The sequence below is a fragment of the Branchiostoma belcheri genome, unplaced genomic scaffold (genome assembly GCF_001625305.1).
Source record: "Branchiostoma belcheri isolate BF01 breed outbred unplaced genomic scaffold, Haploidv18h27 scaffold8, whole genome shotgun sequence".
Classification (NCBI taxonomy): domain Eukaryota; kingdom Metazoa; phylum Chordata; class Leptocardii; order Amphioxiformes; family Branchiostomatidae; genus Branchiostoma; species Branchiostoma belcheri.
Window position 1 is genome coordinate 827,351 of NW_017804464.1, and position 20,387 is coordinate 847,737.

Consider the following 20,387-nt stretch of genomic DNA (forward strand, 5'->3'; position numbering starts at 1 on the left):
ATCATTTTAGCCGAAGAAGCTATAGTTTAGCATTGTACTTGGAAAGAAGAACAAGCGAGAAGAATAATGTTAACAATGACAACGTTTACCTTGGCGCCCACACCATCTTCCGAGTAGCCAATCAGTGGTGATGAGCTGTCCGTCCGGTATGAGATCCTGAACGTCTCGACGTAGCCATCTCCCTGTCCCTGGGTTTGGATACCGAAAACGTAATACTTTTTCTCTAGGTCCACGGCCAGGAGCTTCTGTGTGTCTTGCCCAGACGGCTGCCAGGCTCCATCGCCGTTCAAGCGGCCCCTGTACGCCTCGGATCCGGTCAGTTGGGATGTAGCTGTCATCAGGCGATCTGGAATGATGTTGCTGTCCTGTACCCCAATGGGTTGGTACACGCCAGATGATGCCTCAGCCGTTGTGGTGCTTGACAGTTGTGTGGAGGATGATGTTGGAAGTGGTGTTGTTCTGGGGGGAGTCGTGACGAGGGGAGTCGTTGTTACGAGAGGAGTCGTTGTGGCGAGTGGAGTCGTTGTTGGCGAGCTTGTTGTGGGGAGTTCTGGAAGATAGGAGAAACAATCTATGTCACGATTGAGGTCGTGGTCTCCAGTGGAGTTGTAACAGGGGAGCTTGTTGTGGGGAGCACTGGAATGTAGCAGCCAAATCAATTCTGTCAGTTTCATCACAAAGTTTTACAACTGATGAGGACCTACTTCGCTCTATAACAAGTATGTAAAGGTATGCAGGTAACAGCTATGGTATAAGTTGAACGAAAACATAATGGTGCTAGAAAGTATTCAGTTTTGATATATCAGTGACACATTCAGAATTTGATGCTTTCTTTGAGTTATAATCTCTCATGCAAATCATTGATCCCTTTACACCATTATTCCTGTTGATGAAATAAATACGATTTTAACACTTACCTTCAACCCCAAGTAACTCTATCCTCAGTCTCGGAGCGCCGGAGAAATTTTGAGGCTGGACGAGGATATACTGGGCGTAGATGTACGAGGTGAAGTTTTGTTGGACGATAGTTTCGTTGTCACTGTTACCGGTGAAGATCTGAGGAAAATACATGATTTCTGTTTTTTATCTAGATAATTAGCAAATACACTAGGATGTGGAACAATTTTTATATATAAATTACAGCAGGTAATCCATTATGTAAATACCTTTCTAGGTAGTGTTCGTTCTACGTTCCAAAATAGGCAACGCATTACGAAGGCAAAGGAAAAATACTTTGACTGTCTAGTAGAAATGATACGAATTGAAGGGACTGATGTATCTCTTGTCATCTTGATGCCTTTTTCCTGTCTTCTGTATCATTTTTAGCCGAAGAAGCTATAGTTTAGCATTGTACTTGGAAAGAAGAACAAGCGAGAAGAATAATGTTAACAATGACAACGTTTACCTTGGCGCCCACACCATCTTCCGAGTAGCCAATCAGTGGTGATGAGCTGTCCGTCCGGTATGAGATCCTGAACGTCTCGACGTAGCCATCTCCCTGTCCCTGGGTTTGAATACCGAAAACGTAATACTTTTTCCCTAGGTCCACGGCCAGGAGCGTCTGTGTGTCTTGCCCAGACGGCTGCCAGGCTCCATCGCCGTTCAAGCGGCCCCTGTACGCCTCGGATCCGGTCAGTTGGGATGTAGCTGTCATCAGGCGATCTGGAATGATGCTGCTGTCCTGTACCCCAATGGGTTGGTACACGCCAGATGACGTCTCAGCCGTTGTGGTACTTGACAGTTGTGTGGAGGATGATGTTGGAAGTGGTGTTGTAATGGGTGGAGTCGTTGTGACGAGGGGAGTCGTTGTTACGAGGGGAGTCGTTGTGACGAGGGGAGTCGTTGTGACGAGTGGAGTTGTGACGAGGGGAGTCGTTGTGACGAGTGGAGTCGTTGTGACGATGGGAGTCGTTGTTGGAGAGCTTGTTGTTGTGGGGAGTTCTGGAAGATAGGAGAAACAATCTATGTCATTTCATCTATTCAAGATACAGTCAACTTTGCTCAAGCAACCGCCCCTATAAGCCGACCGTCTGTGCACGACGACCGCTTTTTCTTGGTGCCATTTATTTTCTCAAAGGGGACCTGTCTAGTACTCTTTTGACTCATTAGGGGACTTCTCTAACGCACTTTCCTAGAACATAGAGCAAGGTGCTGGTACAGTACTGGGAAGGATGCAGAAAATGCAAATGTTGTTTTCATGTACAACACCTCCGTAGCGGTGCCAAATACCATTCGGAATTAAGCAATCAATCTTTTCTAAGAGCCAATTCCCTACTTTCGTAATGCCAATGTTCGTTTTTGCTACTTACCCTCAACTCCAAGTAACTCTATCCTCAGCCTGGGAGCGCCGGAGACGTTTACAGGGTTGACGAGGATATACTGGGCGTGGATGTACGGGGTCAAGTTTTGTTGGAAGATAGTTTCGTTGTCGCTGTTACCGGTGAAGATCTGAGGAAAAGAAGAATGTAATGAAGCCTCCTACATAGATGAAAAAATTAGCTTTGCTGAATTATTTTGATCTAAATCAACTACTTCATGTCTACTTTTTCTGCCATAGTATATTTATCAACTGTCATATAAGCACTAACCTTGGGGTTCACACCATCTTCCGAGTAGGCAATCAGCTCTGTTGAGTTGTCCGGCTGGTAAACGAACCTGTACGTCTCGACGTAGCCATCTCCCTGTCCCTGGGTTTGGATCCCGAAAATGTAATACTTTTTCCCTAGGTCCACGGCCAGGGCCTCAAATTCCTGTTGTCCAGACGGCTGCCAGGCTCCATCGCCGTTCAAGCGGCCCCTGTACGCCTCGGAACCGTTTAGTTGGGATGACGCTGTCATCAGATCATCTGGAATGATGCTGCTATCCTGTACCCCAATAGGTTGGTACACGCCAGATGATGCCTCAGCCGTTGTGGTACTTGAAACTGTCTGGCTCTGCGTACTGGAGACGATGTTGGATGAGGTGGACTGTTGTTGCATCGTGGAGGTATCGTCGATAGTCGGCGAAGTCGTGGACCCATCAGGACTCGACGATGATGCCGTTGTGTTGAGTGGGGTCGTTACTGGGGAGCTTCTTGTCGCTAGTAAAGTCGTTAACAGGGAACTTGTTGTCACATCTGGATTCGTTGGTGGAGAACTCGTTGGCACATCCGGAGTCGTTTCAGTTGAAGCTATTGTCACACCGGGATTCGTTGCTGGAGAGTTTGTCACATTTGGAGTCGTTGCTGCAGAACTTGTTGTTTTACCTGGAGTCGTTGTTGGAGAGCTTGTTGTCACAAGTGGGTTGGTTGTTGGAGGGTTTGTTGTCACAATTGGAGTCGTTGTTGGAGAGTTTGTTGTCACAAGTGGTGTCGTTGTTGGGGAGTTTGTTGTCACAGTTGGAGTTGTGGTCTCCAATGGAGTTGTAACAGGGGAGCTTGTTGTGGGGAGCACTGGAAGATAGCAGGAATATATTTATGTCATTTGTATCCGAAGGCAATGCTTTACAACTGATCATGAGGTACTTCGCTCTCGAAAAGACATTTTAAGGTGGGTAGGTAACAGCTAATGTAAGACTTCAGGTAATGACACTGATGGACATACGTAGTGCAAGTTGAACCAAAATTTTAGATAGAAGTCAGTTCTGATAGATTACGAGTACAAATGACAGATCCGTAATCTGACACGTCGGAAGGGCTTAGGCAATTCCCTTATCGAATCGTTGACCCCTTTTCATTGATATTTTCTCCTTCCACCAAGTAAATGTAATTTCTAAACACATACCCTCAACTCCAAGTAACTCTATCCTCAGTCTCGGAGCGCCGGAGAAATTTTGAGGCTGAACGAGGATATACTGGGCGTAGATGTACGAGGTGAAGTTTTGTTGGACGATAGTTTCGTTGTCGCTGTTACCGGTGAAGATCTGAGGAAAATACATGATTTCTGTTTTTTATCTAGATAATTAGCAAATACACTATATAGATATTACTGCAGGTAATCCATTATGTAAATACCTTCTTAGGTAGTGTTCGTTCTACGTTCCAAAATAGGGAACGCATTACGAAGGCAAAGGAAAAAAAAAACTTTGACTGTCTAGTAGAAATGATACGAATTGAAGGAACTGATGTATCGCTTGTCATCTTGATGCCTTTTTCTTGTCTTCTGTATCATTTTTAGCCGAAGAAGCTATAGTTTAGCATTGTACTTGGAAAGAAAAACAAGCGAGAAGAATAATGTTAACAATGACAACGTTTACCTTGGCGCCCACACCATCTTCCGAGTAGCCAATCAGTGGTGATGAGCTGTCCGTCCGGTATGACATCCTGAACGTCTCGACGTAGCCATCTCCCTGTCCCTGGGTTTGGATTCCGAAAACGTAATACTTTTTCTCTAGGTCCACGGCCAGGAGCTTCTGTGTGTCTTGCCCAGACGGCTGCCAGGCTCCATCGCCGTTCAAGCGGCCCCTGTACGCCTCGGATCCGGTCAGTTGGGATGTAGCTGTCATCAGACTATCTGGAATGATGCTGCTGTCCTGTACCCCAATGGGTTGGTACACGCCAGATGACGTCTCAGCCGTTGTGGTGCTTGAGAGTTGTGTGGAGGAGGATGTTGGAAGTGGTGTTGTTACGAGTGGAGTCGTTGTTACGAGTGGAGTCGTTGTTACGAGGGGAGTCGTTGTGACGAGTGGAGTCGTTGTTACGAGTGGAGTCGTTGTTACGAGTGGAGTCGTTGTTACGAGTGGAGTCGTTGTTACGAGGGGAGTCGTTGAGACGAGTGGAGTCGTTGCCACAAATGGAGTCGTTGTTGGAGAGCTTGTTGTGGGGAGTTCTGAAAAATAGGAGATATTCTATGTCCTTCCATTGAAATACATTCAAGACACATGTTGTAGGTTTCCCTACTGACAGAGGCCAATTTGTCTATGCACTGTAAATGGGTACCATAAGTCACATTATCACCTTAGCATACATGGCGAAGTCTATCAACGCAGAGGTATACCCTACGACATTGTTACATGCATTGTTCTCATATTTTCCTACCTAGTGCTTGTATACAAATTCCACCATTGAGCAATCAATCGTCCCTAAGAATCAATTTTCTACTGCGGTGATGTCAGTGTTCGTTTTGCTACTTACCTTCAACTCCGAGTAACTCTATCCTCAGTCTCGGAGAGCCGGAGAAATTTTGAGGATTGATGATGATAACCTGGGCGTAGATGTACGAGGTGAAGTTTTGCTGGACAATCGTCTCGTTGTCGCTGTTACCTGTGAAGATCTATCAAAAAAGTATAATTTCTGTCAATCCATCGGCTTGTATACATACACTAGGCTCTGAAATGTGTCTATGACTCTATAGCAGAGAATAGCATAGTATGTCTATCAACAGTCATCTAAGAGCTTACCTTGGGATTCACACCATCTTCCGAGTAGCCAATCAGTTGTGATGAGTCCGTCTGGTATAAGATCCTGAACGTCTCGACGTAGCCATCTCCCTGTCCCTGGGTTTGGATACCGAAAACGTAATACTTTTTCTCTAGGTCCACGGCCAGGTACCGTAATGCATCTTGTCCAGTCGGCTGCCAGGCTCCATCGCCGTTCAAGCGGCCCCTGTACGCCTCGGAACCGTTTAGTTGGGATGACGCTGTCATCAGGCCATCTGGAATGATGCTGCTATTCTGTACCCCAATAGGTTGGTACACGCCATTCTGTGCGTCTGTTGTAAGAAAGCGAAGAAAAGTCCATGTAATCAAAAGACAAAGAAAGGTACGTTTTACCTAACTTTTGTATATTTGAAGAGATTTATGACTTCGCGCATCTAACGAAGCACGCGTGAAGCAACACGTAAGCCGGTAAGGGAAGAAACGGGACCTTTACGCATGGTTTAAGACATGCTTAAAGAATGGTTTTTCTCAGTGTACTTTAGTTCAGCAAATTATTTTCATGTAGCCATCATTGTAGTCAACCAGTAACTTCGCTGTTGGCAGGATTGTCTTGTCTGTTTGATTTACATCTATCTTACATGAAGTTAATAGCTGAAAGCAGCGGACATGCTGTGATGGCTCACCCTGATCACGCGTACTTCTCGCGTTATTTGTATTTACATGTCATCGTCAGACAGGTCGGTACACAGGCAGTATGTACACCTAACGGCAGCCCTGCGACCAGTTCAAATATGGTATTTGTCAACCTCACGTTTATCAAAACGTGAGGGAAAAATGTTGGTAAAATCCTATCCTTGTTTGTGAATTTATTATTTTATATTAATATTTAGCTTCATATTTGAGTATTTAACTGCAATGTGAAGAAAACAAGTTATTCAACAAGTAACCCGTCTTTTGGCGTTACGAGTCTATCAAGGAATTTTGTTTGATTTGTTGATATACTATGATTTGTACAAAACCCAATGCCAGTACAAAACGTCGTTTAATTTTCACAACATGAATCTGGACCTGTGGACGTTTAATTTGCCCCGTCACCACTGTCTTATCAGTTAGACAGCGACGTGACGTACGGATGTTTTAGAGCTGGGTGGGGCAAGCTGGAATACAGATATGACTTGTCCAAAAGTCAGTCGGCATTATAGGGGGACTAGGCTACAGAAGCATGTGTTGTTTTCGAAGCTACCACATCGCAGACTCTATCTTGGTTACAATGGGTTCTAACGGGGTAATTTCTGAAGACCTGGGTCAATTGCCCGGGCACAACATGACAATTAAGTCGCTATGACTGCAAATTGATGAACACATATGCATTACAAACACACATGCATTACAAACATGATGACTCAAATTTCTAAAGATCACTTCTACCTTTCTGAAGGCACTTTGATGGAGTTTTACTTGTTGATGCCAATGGGATGATGGCTAGAGATTAAGGTCATATCTTTGCCCAAGGGAAGGGGAAGTAATGCTTGTATCCACCAACACACTAAAATAATTTTCAAGATCACCCCAATTTTACGAGAAAAGGAACATTATTTTGTATCTGGAGAGTATTCGGGTTTTATCAGAATATTGTTACAGTAATATTTTACAAATTCGGTTGATTTTGTATCAATAAAATGTTGATTTTGAGAAACAACACCGGCCTCTGCTCTTGGGCCTGAAAGAACAGAGAGGCCAGACGTAAGCATACACCAGGACCGGCCGATTCGCTTCTCACACGGCTGCTATGTGAAGGACGGCCCATTCATATACAGGGAGAACGGAGTAAGGCCTCCGGTATTGGGAACATGATACCCTGTCACACATTTAAGACCTTCCCCCGAACACCAGCCAACCAAGGTTGGCTAAACTTCGGGAGCAGTCTGGCCAGATTTAGGCCACGCCTAACTTTTGGTACAAAAATATAATGAAATTTGAGTTGAATTCGAGTGCCAACCATGCGCCAACCTACTCCCGAATATTAGCAAACCACCAGCCAACTATGACAGAACCTACCCTCCACACCCGAATGTTTTAAACATTTTGAAACATTCGGCTGTCTCAGCGCCGAACAGAAGCCAACCTAACCCAACACAAGCGACCCAAAGCCAACCTTGCATGCTCCCGACCTACTCCAAGCCATGGTTGGGTGGAGGTCGGCTGGTGTTCGGGAGACCATATTCGGCTATGTGCGACAGGGGCTTTACCTATTCCTATCCATGGTTGGGTGGTGTTCTGGAGGCCAAATTCAGCTATGTGCGACAGGGGCTTATTATTTTTTTACCTTCTCTCCTGACCATGGTTGGGTTTGGTGGTGTTTGGGAGGACACATTTGGCTATGTGCGACAGGGGCTTACTATTTTTTTTGTTACCTAGGCTACTCCTAACCATGGTTGGATGGTGTTCTGGAGGCCAAATTCAGCTATGTGTAACAGGGGCTTATGACGGAATGACTGATCGACCGGTTGTTTGCGTACCTGCTAATCGCCTGTCCGTGAGGCTGTTACCAGACGTTACACCTGAGTGGGGCCGTGCTATAGCGCCGTACCGGGTGTGGAGTGGCACGGGTATTTGTCCTGTCTACTCAAGAGCTTTGCATGAGAAAACACCTGACAATGACTCAACGGAACGCCTTGACTCAAGGTTCAGGTCGTTCAGCACTATTACTTACTTCGAGACTCTCTTTTCACCCAATGTGTGCATTTATTAGTCTCACTTTGCACTGAATGCGTGCGTTAGACTCTCTTTGCACCGAATGAGTGCATTGATTAAGTAAACGCCATTTCAGTGGACTTATTTGATCACACATATTCATATACTAGGGAGTGACAATTAAATGATTGAATCATGCTGCCCACTAAGCAGAACGTCTTAGGCATAACGTTCACGCGACTTATCAAAGAGTAATTGTGGGTCTCTCAGGACGATTCATAAAGTAATAGTAGAATGGTTTATTATGACATCAACTATATCATAACAGAAGAAGAAGAATATCATAACAGTCGCAGCCCAAAGGCTGAATTGATAAAAGCGATATTACAGAAATTGACTGCAAAACATGAACAACATTTTTTCTACACAAGCTAAAATCAAAAGCAAATGTTGTACAGTTCAGAATTGAAATTCTTTAAAATCGGATAGAGAATACAAGTTTTAGGGCAATTTGCGGCATTGAAAGACGTGTTTAGTAGGCGGACCATGTGTGGTATAGCGCTCGTTCTATGGCGTTCAGTTCGACACTTCAAAATGTCCAGATTACTAGCAGTGTGGGACTGTCGACAACTAGCTATCACTAAAGTGTCGAAAAGCATCTTTAGTATCATAATTTGACAGTATCTAAGGTCAAGCATGACCGCCCGCCGCTGGTCTAGCCTTGGTACGGCCACGCCTTTTCTTATTGTTTACACACTTCATGGCACGTACCAATGTCCGAGAGGACAGTTCGTGTAGCTGGTATAGCCTCCTTTGCAGGCGTGTCAGGTGCAGTCGCGTTTAGGGGGGGGGGCGGTGTCAGAGAATTCGAAGGCTGTGGCTGTCAGAGAGGCGCGTTCGATGAGAAAACTTGGCCAATCAGAAAATAGTGCAAATTAGCCCCCCCCCCACGAACGCACCTAGAACGCACCTAGAACGCCTGCGAAGGAGGCTAAGTTCACTGCACTGTACATAAAGAGGAGGTAAGAGGAGGGTAAGAATAATCAATGATAAGTTCAATTATATTAAGTACTATGTAGTACCATAACTGTGTACGTGAGAGAGGTTCCTAAAACCACCTGTTAACTGGCCTAAATGGTAGAATAAACATCAATGTAAAAAACGGGGCATGATGATGACGAAACAAACGTTCTACAGGTTATCGCAAATGTCAGTGTAGGCGATTTAACTACTTTTACCTTAAGCTTACACTCTATATATAGCTATGATGTTATTTTGCGTGTTACAGATGTCGCGCGATGTGGACACATTTCGGCATCCTGATTGTGCCTTCTGACTAGCATACTTTGTGGGACTGTGATTATGGCATGACTTTTGTTAGGTAACGTTAGTTATAACAATGTGCTGAAGGGATAGAGGCGTTGGTCGTATTGATCCAGAAATATAAAGAATGTTGAAAGCTGATAAGCTGCTATGAGCTGAAGGGCCCAGACAAACATGTGTGCCGGATGCACGGCTAAAAGACTTTCTCCCCAGCATTGTTGCTGAATAAGCCAAAAGACACGGTACCGCCTGACACACCAGATGGAAAATTTCCCATATGCATTATCCATGTCGATATACAACGTAGGCAACGCATGGTTAGTACACAGAGAACAGACCTGGCAACTCAAACGTCAAAGAAAGGAAAAAAGCATATCATTGTGATCACGAGCATAACATTCATATGGCGTTTGTAAGGATAAAGGTTTAGCGTCGAACCTGTTTATTTTACCTGCTTCAAACCGTAACCTGGAAGCATCCATCGACCACAAATTGGACGATGTTTTGAACTTCAGTTAAAGAAAACCTCAAGGATTTTCATCTCTACCAATACAACATCTAACGCCTCTGCCTCGAATTTGGGTGTGTACAATTTTGTCCATTAATGTGATACCACTGGTCTGTGAGAGTACTAATTTCCCTGAGCTGTATCTTAACCAACAACTCACTAGAAAATCAGTCTCGTGTCCTGTCTCAACACTTAAGCAGCTTATCGTGTCCCTCATGCGAGAACAGTGTGTCATGATTTACACACAGACACTGCTGCATAATCCTATCTAAGTTGGAGAGGTTTTATGGGGGTCATTGTTTGTGTAATGATTATCTTTATGGTCCAAAATGTCCATATCGCCGATACTATATAAATAATCATTTCTTAAATTGCAGCAAGTAATTAATAAGCGTTAAGAAGTCACTGGTTTCCATGCCAACAAACTACACCCATAACCTAGATAATTTATAATCTTTACTAGTAAAGACAACAGAAACAGTTAGATCACAATCTTGGCCCTATAACTTTAACAATACACCACACTTGAGCACGTTTGAAGTATGTGCCAACAGTCGTTAGTTATAGAAGTATTGTTTGCGCTTACCTGCAGAAAGTAGAGCTGAGACGACCAGCAAAAACCCTAGGAGAACGGCCCTCGCACAGGCTAAATCCATCTTCTAGAGCCCACACGAGTTACGGTCTTCTTGTAGGTGTGTTAGTGTAGATAGAACGCTTTTTCAAGGCTTGTTTCCAACTGGTGACTGGTACTACCGTTCAGATTTGGCCGAGAGAACAGTGGGGGGAGGACGCTTGGTGATTTTCTATATGACCAGTGAGGCACACCGCCCATTTTGCAAACACAGCTTGAAGGGTGTGGACGGGTGTGGTCCGATGATGTCTCTTCAACGAAGAGCCAATCAAAATACACCTCTCTTTGTGTACACCGCAGACCGCTATTCACCTATAAGGTTGATCAGGTGGATATAAAAGCCGCGTCCTCATTGGCCATCCGTGGTCGGCATCTAAAAGAGCTTGCCGTATACGAGACCAATCAGAGTCGCCGTGTCATTAATCGTGAATCCACTGACCCCTGTGATTCATTGACAGGGAAAACATTGAAGATAGTTTGTCCATTAGTCAGGTGAGAAGCGTCAGCGTAACCGACAGGTCGACTCAAATCACACATTTTAAAGTCACTAAGAAAACAGCAGCATGTAGCATAGACAAACAATATAGTATATATGGGTATGAATTTCTAAAAAAATGTATGAAGACAACGTTGAAAATAGTACAATGAATTTTCTAAAAGAGGAGTATAATAGGTTAGGAAAAACATGTTTGTACATTGCTGAATACTTGTCATTTATGTCAATATTTTTCTCTAGGACCCGTAATTTTGTGTGCATTTGTGTAATGGCTGTTTGACATGACTTGGCCTGGCCATTGTAATTTGTAATAACCAATACTTCATTATTACATGTTTATAAAATAGACAGGCATTGCTGTCTTCACGTCTTCTTTTTTAGATGCTTCTTACGTTACATACTTACAGGCTACCCATAACCTAGTTTGAAGTAATTCAATCCGATCTTAGGTGGTCTGCTAGTACTTTAAAAAGACCAAAGCTCAAAAGGTGTGTCGACTGATGAATTTGAGACGGAAAGGGGGGGGGGGTTAGTGGGTCAAGGGACAGACTTCACGAGCCTATTAACCCAACTATCATTTCCTCTTTTGGAGATAAAACTAAGCATTCATCATAATGAATTCCCCACTCCTTTGTAGCCCGGTTACCAAGAGTAACCAGTGTGAACGTGTGAACAAGTGTGAACGACCAAGAGGACACAGCCGCTGGCTGACCCCTCTTTTGTGACGTCATAGCTGTCACAGATACGTGAGTGCGCACCAGGTTGATTCAGGTAAATGACCGCACAATTGAGACAAGTTAACCATTTCTGTTGCCCCAAGGAAAACAGCTTTAGAGGAAATGAAGTGATACCACGAGCGGTATCATGGCAAATCTTGTTAAATGACTTTTTAAGACCACAAACGACAACCTAATGAGGCTAATTTTGTGCTGTAATGCCCGCCGAAGCCTTGCAAGCATGCTTGCACCTGTGCATGAGTAGCGAGCGCAGAAATACCTTACTCGCTAGGTCACCTGGACCACGCCCTGTTAGGGCACAAATGATGGCGGGTGACCCCCCTCCCCACCCGCGTGAAGACCGAAGCATGCAGCCTGAGACAGACTCATGAACTGAAAAATGATACACTTAGTGGTAGTCATATGTGCTATGTTAACTCTACAAGGACGCCAGGACTCCAACAGTCAACTCAAGATGGTTGAACATTTTACACTATGCACGTCTCCTGATCAGAAGCATTCCGTAAGTTACTTTATTCTGTTTCTAGTTCCACAGGCGGTATCAACACACACCCTTCGATAACAGGTAGATATGTATATTTAGAGACCAGACGGTACTGTCAGGTGAATACAGACCCAGCCTTGTACAAATAAAGCTTGATAAACATCTTCAGTTCTCAACCGCAATCCCCAGTTTAAAGACGGTACCTAACAGACGTTGTATTATTTGCAAACAGCACACTACTGGCTATCTTGGGTTGATCTACATAATGCCTGTCTTGCATTCTAGGCTTAGGTGCAGCATTGTCCAAGTTGTTTACTAAAGCATCGCTTGACCTATTTTCATTGAAGCAAATCGTCTTATTCAGACCTGCAGGTGAAAGAAATTCTTCAGGAGAAGCTTAGAGAAACTCGCAGCATGTGTTACATGGTTTCCTAGTATGTTCAAGAAGAAACAAGAGCACCGAAGTTGGGAAGGAAAGTTAAAAGTTACGTCAGGAATGTTCTATTCAGTTAGTAGACTCGTCGCTTGCTGCGCAAGGCAGTATGGGATCGTCAGAAGATCAGCCTTATTTGTCTGAGATATAGCATGTCCATCATGAGGAGTTTACATATTGTTTTGATTGTTTAATTATCTCTATATGAGGCTGTCTTGATACAGTACTATGATATCCCTATCCATATGCATTAACTGTTACATGATCATACGAAGCAGTATATGACTAGAAACAGTGACTCCTTCCATAGATCATCACTAACAAAGATGCTGCGTTACTGTGCTCATGTCTGAACTTTTCTAACGAGCCAATATGGTCACTTCAGCCTCAGTATATTCGTCACTCGCTTACTGATATTTATCCTCGCCTGAAAGTTTCTGTTTTCCACAGGTTGCATGATTATGAGAGTGAACAGCCAATTAAAGCCAACGTAAGCCAAGAAGGTATGAATGTAGCCTGACTAAACAGCGCTCCTAGCGGTCTGCCCGACAGGTGCCGCCCCCCTCCCCCATGTAAGCCCTGCCAGCGTGCTTGCATATGATACGATTTGTTAATCCATAGAAATAACCATAAGAACTACTAAGGAAGCAATTGATGACAGCGATGGTTTGAGAACGTAGTTAGTGATAAACTATGCAAAACATGTAGGCTCATGAACGTTACAAAATGTGTCATGGAGATTGCATAATCTTCATGATTTTATTAGAATATCGTTGACATACAAACAATTTTACCACTGCCAAAATTTACCACTATCCAACCTGTTTTGGTCATTATTTATGTAAAAATTGGTCACTTGGAAACAAATTTGGACATGCTTCAGTAACAGTCGAAAGTTTCAGGAACAGTTTTTTTTAATCATATTTACATTCGTACAATAGGTCAGATTTATACAAATATCATGGCGCTAAGACGCCCAAGTGATGTGTCGAAAGTACCTAGTACGTACATGCCAAAAACAGCGTGTCAGATATTACAATGCAATGTTCTAATCATCCTGGCTTATAATAGTACCAAACATGGGAACTAGGGACTTTAAATGTGATCACTAATATTAGAATTCACCATTTTCCATGCATCATCATGTCAGAAATGTTAACGCAATGAGACGCAATCATCCAGTGGAGTATTAATCACATCGAAGTAACATCCTTCACACAATGTCTATAAAGATATCTGCATAACATTTCGTCGTCCAAGTACGTAGTTCATAAAATACAAAAGGCCATTCAGTCTCACAAATCGTCCCTAAAATCTATATTTTATAAAGTTTCTCATTCGTCAATTTTCGTCATCTGCCCCAGGGACATTTGTAAATGAAATAGTTAAAAAGCCATAAATAACAATGGACTTGAGCTGTACATGTCTCAATATTTGACTGGCTTTTCACTAAATTAGTTTTCTATTTCATCAAAGATTAACATTATTTGGGGTTAGATATAGAAGATAGAAGGTCCCGGAACTCTTAGTGTTCATATCTTGTTGTTACGCTAATCCATATATTTAGGTAACTCATGGCAACTCCATCTCTTCTGTGCGATATTCTCGCTCGGTTTCAGCCTTCTCGTCGTCTTCTTCTGAACATTTTGTTGATTTGGAATCTACGGTTGAACATGCGCAGCCGGCTGCTTTGTCCGATGTCCAGTTGGAGAGATCTGCAGCTATCTTAGCCTGTAGTGAGTCGGGTATAGGTGGTCTTTCCTGGGACACACAGACATCTTTCTTCTCACTCCCTACAGAATGGAGGACATAACATAATGAAGATAAATTTCCTATTTATGGTAAAGAGAGACATACACAGTCACAGTCTATGTCTTCTGTACAGCTGAATCAATAAAATAAAAGAATTCAATACGTTACCGGTGAAGGATTTGACTGATAGCGTGTTCCCCTCGTCGCTGACCATGACCATGGCGTTGCTCTGCCCCTGTAGACCCGGCATCAGCAAGGTGGGGTTGCCGTACCCGGGTTTGTCCTTCAGGCGGCGGGACCAGACGAACCACGTCAGCATGACGGTCAGCAGCACGGCCGCTCCTCCCGCCGCCCCGCCTACTATCATGGAGAAGTCCGCCCAGGAGCCCGGCTTCGTGGCAGTTTCTGCTGAAGATGTGGAGAGGGGGTATAGTCATCAGAATCATCCCGTCATAGGATAGGGTTTCCTTTTACAAAATGACACACTCTCACCTACTTGCGTTTCCGTGTCTATCTGACACCTTCCTCGTAGCTTCTGACTGGAGTACTGCTTCTGCCGGCTATATATAACCGATGCAGGTGGCGCTTTCGAGGCGAGAACCCAAATCGCTTAAGGTGGCCAGTGATGAACCGGGACAATATAAATCACCTATCCATCCTCATCATTTTTTATTAAAGATTTTAAAAAACTGTGTCAGTCAAAATCACACTACCTTCTTTTGCTGAATTATCTGTAAATACTTGTGGAATTTGACAACGTTATTGTCTTGCTGTGGCTCATAATTTGAAGACTCCACTGAGAGTGTGAAGAGGGGGAGACTGAGGGGCACATGGGGAGAGACCTTTAGGCCAACGTGAAGGCATCTGGACACACATCGGAGCCGCTGGTAGAGATGGCACCAGGATTGCCCAAGGATGAATAGTAGGCCTATAAGTAAGCAAAGAGTGTATGATTACCTATGACAGCTGTAGGAGGTGATGCCACTCTCAGCACCGTCAGATGAACAGATCGCCTGTCCCACTGTCCCATCCTGTTGGTGGCCAGGCAGACGTACTGACCATCGTCCGACGTGTCCAGCTCCTGTAGGGTCAGCCTGGAGCTGCTCTTCCCTTGGTCGGCTGTGTGGATCGGGCTGGAGTCCGCGCCGGCTCGGTACCAGTGGATCTGCGGGGCGGGGTTGCCGTCAGCCTGGCACGATAGAGACACGGAGGTCCCCACAAACGCCATGGTGGGGGCGGAGATGTTGGTTATGACTGCCGGGTCTGGGAGAGAGAGGAAAGGGGGCGAGAAGGTTTGCGTCGACATTTTTGTTATCGGTTTAACGCAATCATGCCACTCTGGTCTCATCACAAACTCCACAAATAATGTAACGAAATTTACTTTATTTGCCACCTGGGGTGCGGGGTGCATAATAACCTCCAAGCAGATCTTTCAGAGGCTGCAAAGACAGTAGCAAATTGGACATGCATGCAGTATCCAGGCATTTGCCAGACGGTTACAACTTAAGCTGGCGTTTAAAAAAGATACAATACAAAAAGAGAGCCCAATAAAAAAAACTAAAAACATGTCATAAACTAGAGGTCGGAGATCTCATGTCTTCGTCAGAAGTACATCGTTCTAGAGAAATTGACATGCGTATTCTTCACTCTTTTTAATAATCTATTTGGTCTAAAGAACAAAAGAATCTCTGTACTATTTTTATGGTACAGAACACCCTGAAACGGTTTGCCGCAGATTATACAGATGCGTCGTCACCCGTGTTAGCCCCCCCCTCCTACGTTATTTGAGTTTGGACTGTTACTGGAAAAAAAACCTTCAAGAAATTCTTACTGTGTTGAAAGTGTCACGACAGCGCCGCAAAATATAATAAGAGAAGATGTTGTAAAGGAAAGAATCAGAACAGGGCGACTACTGCTGTTTTGTTAATTTGTCTTTATGACAAATAGAAGACTTGTTTCTTGTGTTCTTTGTGTCCTAACATTTGTACTTCTACAGTTAGTATATTCCAAATCTAGGCATCTCGTTTTTCGGCCCTTCGTGATTTTATTGCGCGCTTGCCTTAAATTTAAGGTAATTAGATTTAAGGTCTCCAGTGGACGTCATCCATAGCAATTACTTGGTGTGGCCGTAGAAAATAACCTGACATATGTCCAACCTATCCTCCCCCTACTGAAGTTATAGTACAATCCCTCAATGTAACGTCATTTGATCCCATCCCATTATGGGGTTCCCCGGCTAAATCCAGCTGTCGGCTGTCTCCAAGCAGATGTAGGTGGGGGATTTCTAAACACAAAAGGTCCTATTACGGGGACATAACGACCTCCACGACTCTCATCTTTGAACTCAATCTTGGAGACCACCACAGTAACATGCCTATCAAATTTCATTAACTTCCATCCACACATACAAAAGTTATCCTGCTCACAAGAAAAATTAACAAAATGCCCCCTGTAGTCACAACGAAACCCCCCACGAAGCTCAGTAACGAACTTAACCTTGGTCCCGACAATAGTAAGCACCACACCAAGAATTATGATCAACATTTTACAAATACTTGAGTTATCTTGCTAACAAGCCACAAACACAAAAGGTGCACTAACGTGACGCACGGACCCCCCACGAAGCCGAAACTTGTACTTGACTTTGACCTTAACAGCGGTAATCTGCCTGCCAAAAATCATGGACGTCGAATCATGCCTTCCAGAGTTATATCGCAAAATCCGCAGTTCCCCACACTCCGGCGAGACAATTTCATAGTCCTTCTGACGAAGACAATAAGCCGAAGCCTCAACCTCTGTTTGGTTTGAGTTGCATAAGACCTACAAACATACTTAGTATTACAAACCACGAAGATGCATTCCTAACTGATTGGGTAAGCTTTTCATAATCGCGCACGTGTAATTCTATATTTTGATCTATCGGTTTTCTAGCTATCCTATCACTACAGCTATGATCTTTATCGCATAATTTCCAAGGTTGCCAGAAGAGTTAATATTTCTCCTTACACAGAACATCCAATGAGAGACTGTCTGACTGCCAGCTGCCGCCATGTTGCGCCACGCAGGTGTAATTCCCGGCATCCTCTCGGGTAAGTCTGGTGACCGTTAGGGCAGACTTGTAGGAGTTCTGGTCCTCATACTCAACATGCCAGCCGGGAGGCGGCCGGACACCATTCCTGTACATCCAGAAAAAATCGGGAACTAAAACAGTTCTCATGATCATCTACATACTTAATTCAGTTTTTTTTTCACATTTTTGAAACTATCCAGTGGCAAACTAGAAGAAACTAAGCAAAAACAATATGTTTCCCTTCCCTCTAAATAAACGGATATTAGGGGCATATAGCACAATCACAAAACGTATTGTACATTTACTGAGGAAACGCCTGCCTACCTGAGCCAGTAGATGTTGTACTGTAGGTTAGTGCTCTTCTCCACCGTGCAGTTGAGTGTGATGTTGGTGTTGATGGGAACACGCAGCGGGCTCTGTTGTCCTACACTTACTTTCGGAGGTACTGCAAGGGGAATGAAAAATAAACGCTCCCACCTTACCTTCATCTTCACTAATAACAGGAGACATTGTCTACAAAACTTATAAAGATGAGATAAAACATACACATATTATGAATAAAACTATTGCATGCACTACAATGTGCAAACAATTGCAATAACACTCAATCAATCATTGAATACATTCGTTGGCTCCGGACTGCCATTATGTTAAAGAAGCCCTCAGCTCTAGTGGCTGATGTTGCCTTTGCTTTGAATAATTGTTATAAGTAGAGTACAGCATCAGCTAAATATGTAATATTGCCGCTATTGCAAAATGGACAATCCCGTAACTGAATGATGATGACAAACTGAATAGACCCCTCCCCCTATACAGCCCCTTTTTGGTATCTAAAGTGAACGAGCTGTACTTTCACGGTCTAAGAAGTCTACAAACTCTTCAGTTGCCTTACTTTGCACTTCGAGGTAGACATAGTGTTCCTGCTGTCCGACCGCGTCTATTAACGTAGTCATGACGTACTGGCCCTCGTCCTTCTTCTCCAGATGACGTAACGTCAGGGAGCCGTTGTTGTTGAGCGTCGCGCGGTCCTTGAACGGGCCCAGGGGTAAGGAGCTGAGATGGGAGACACAGAATCACATGTAAGATTGCCATGAAACTTGGTTGTTCTAAGGACCAATTCTATCCCTCCAGTCTTTCCGAAATGTCAAAACAGACCTTCTATCCTTGCCTACATCAATGCCTGTGTATCTTACATCCTACCTATCTTAAAATGTCGTATTATGTAAAATAAGACTTAAGCACTAGCTTACGCATAGGTGGATACAAGAATCGGCAGCAGTACTCCTAGCGCCTCTAGGTTGTAATTTATTATATTTTAGAGAATTACCTGTTACTGTTAGGAGAGTACATGTAGACGGGAATCCGGGTTCCCTGGATGTTGGGGTCGAACTTGTTCCATGTCAGGGCGATGACGGGCTGGTCGTGATCGTAGCTGGCCGGCAGGGTGACGATCTCACCCAGGGTACCCCGGACTGACGTGGAGATGGGCAGGCCCTTGTTACTACACACAACTGAAACACATCGACAATATTAAAGAAGGTTTACATCTTAGAGACGTCATGGTAGAGAATAGTTAAACCTTTATTGTTGCCGCTGACGTATATTCTGTACGTACTTTGCCGCATACATATACTCTGTACGTAGGGTGACGTTATTCATACATGTATTTAGCTTTTTAGATTTTTAGTTGTAGAAGACTATACAGAATTTAACATGTCATTTATGACGGAATTTTCATGATGGAATTTTCCTAACTTGGAGCACGCCAACAATATGTTGATTTTCAAACAGGCATTGTTGAATTTCTCGACCCTGCGCTGGCCCGTGGGTATACATGCACAATCTAATATTGATGAGTCTAGACGTAGAAAACGAACGATAAATCTTCTGGCTTAACCTTCGGGTTGTCAGGAGGTCATCAGGGAAGATGAGTTTGAATATTGCCTGTCATGCAGTATATAACGTTTTGGTAACTATATAAGTGTTGCTTTGTCTTTGTTTGAACATTCCGTTGTACTTTATGGCAGTTTTCGTGATTGGTAATTATATATTTTGTAGTTCTTTCCATACTTCATATTTCAATTCTATGTTGGATACACTGTGTCTTTTCATACGTTAGATTTCTTTTCATACGTTGTATGACATTATGCCATTTCTCCTTATAATATATGCTACATGTTCCTGTTTGCAACTAAAATATAGCCAAAATTTCTGTTATTACTGTGTTGACGGCATACATGGTATTAATGGTATCATGTTACTTTCAACTATTTGCTGAAAGGAATTGCTAGGAACCCGCAATTCAGCCAATAGACTCACTGCGAGAGGGATTTTCATCTTAAATAAACCATTCACTCATTCATTCATTCATTCATTCATTCATTCATTCATTCATTCATTCATTCATTCATTCATTCATTTCATTTCATTTCATCTCTTTATTTCCTCCATCCTTGGAGAGCCTCGTGAAATCAGTACAATACAAAATAAAATCTCATTCTTTGATATTTACAAGAGGTTAGATAAAATAGCAACGTTACACTGTCCCACTGACAGATCCAAGTGAGCACTACTAAATACTGTAGTCTTATTTCTACATATTGCACTTGGTCTTATTAAAAAGGACTACACCTCGAGACTTTACAAGTCAGACAAATCGAATTAAAATATCGTTGCTACGAGCAAAATTACTCTCACAGACTCACACTAAATCTCCAAATGAATGTCCAAAGTACGTCTAGGACCAGATTGTTTTTTCAGTTCTTCCCTCAGAAGTTTCACCACTCCGGGCATACACATGTAGATTACAAGTCACTATTACTAGTTAGATAAGTGTCCTGGGTACATTATACTGAGTGTTAGAGTGTCCATGGGTAAGTCAAGTTCGCCATTTCCATATTGTAT

At 43.4% G+C, this 20,387-nt stretch overlaps 2 protein-coding genes across 2 annotated transcripts in view; both read right to left on the minus strand.

Annotated features, from left to right (window-relative positions):
• LOC109486008 (mucin-17-like) overlaps nt 1-10,763 on the minus strand; it is a 17,396-nt gene extending 6,633 nt beyond the window's left edge. The window contains exons 1-11 of the mRNA XM_019789703.1: nt 10,467-10,763; nt 5,377-5,687; nt 5,111-5,249; nt 4,234-4,805; nt 3,762-3,900; nt 2,589-3,430; nt 2,310-2,448; nt 1,406-1,941; nt 918-1,056; nt 581-636; nt 90-521 (exon numbers count right to left, since the gene is read on the minus strand). Of these exons, the coding sequence (XP_019645262.1) occupies nt 90-521; nt 581-636; nt 918-1,056; nt 1,406-1,941; nt 2,310-2,448; nt 2,589-3,430; nt 3,762-3,900; nt 4,234-4,805; nt 5,111-5,249; nt 5,377-5,687; nt 10,467-10,536 (3,375 nt within the window). The 5' untranslated portion in view covers nt 10,537-10,763. The remainder of the gene's footprint in view (nt 1-89; nt 522-580; nt 637-917; nt 1,057-1,405; nt 1,942-2,309; nt 2,449-2,588; nt 3,431-3,761; nt 3,901-4,233; nt 4,806-5,110; nt 5,250-5,376; nt 5,688-10,466) is intronic.
• A 3,470-nt stretch (nt 10,764-14,233) lies between these two features.
• LOC109486009 (contactin-5-like) overlaps nt 14,234-20,387 on the minus strand; it is a 7,284-nt gene continuing 1,130 nt past the window's right edge. The window contains exons 2-8 of the mRNA XM_019789705.1: nt 18,811-18,994; nt 18,376-18,536; nt 17,808-17,928; nt 17,420-17,589; nt 15,371-15,676; nt 14,582-14,821; nt 14,234-14,454 (exon numbers count right to left, since the gene is read on the minus strand). Coding sequence (XP_019645264.1) covers nt 14,234-14,454; nt 14,582-14,821; nt 15,371-15,676; nt 17,420-17,589; nt 17,808-17,928; nt 18,376-18,536; nt 18,811-18,994 — 1,403 coding nt within the window. The remainder of the gene's footprint in view (nt 14,455-14,581; nt 14,822-15,370; nt 15,677-17,419; nt 17,590-17,807; nt 17,929-18,375; nt 18,537-18,810; nt 18,995-20,387) is intronic.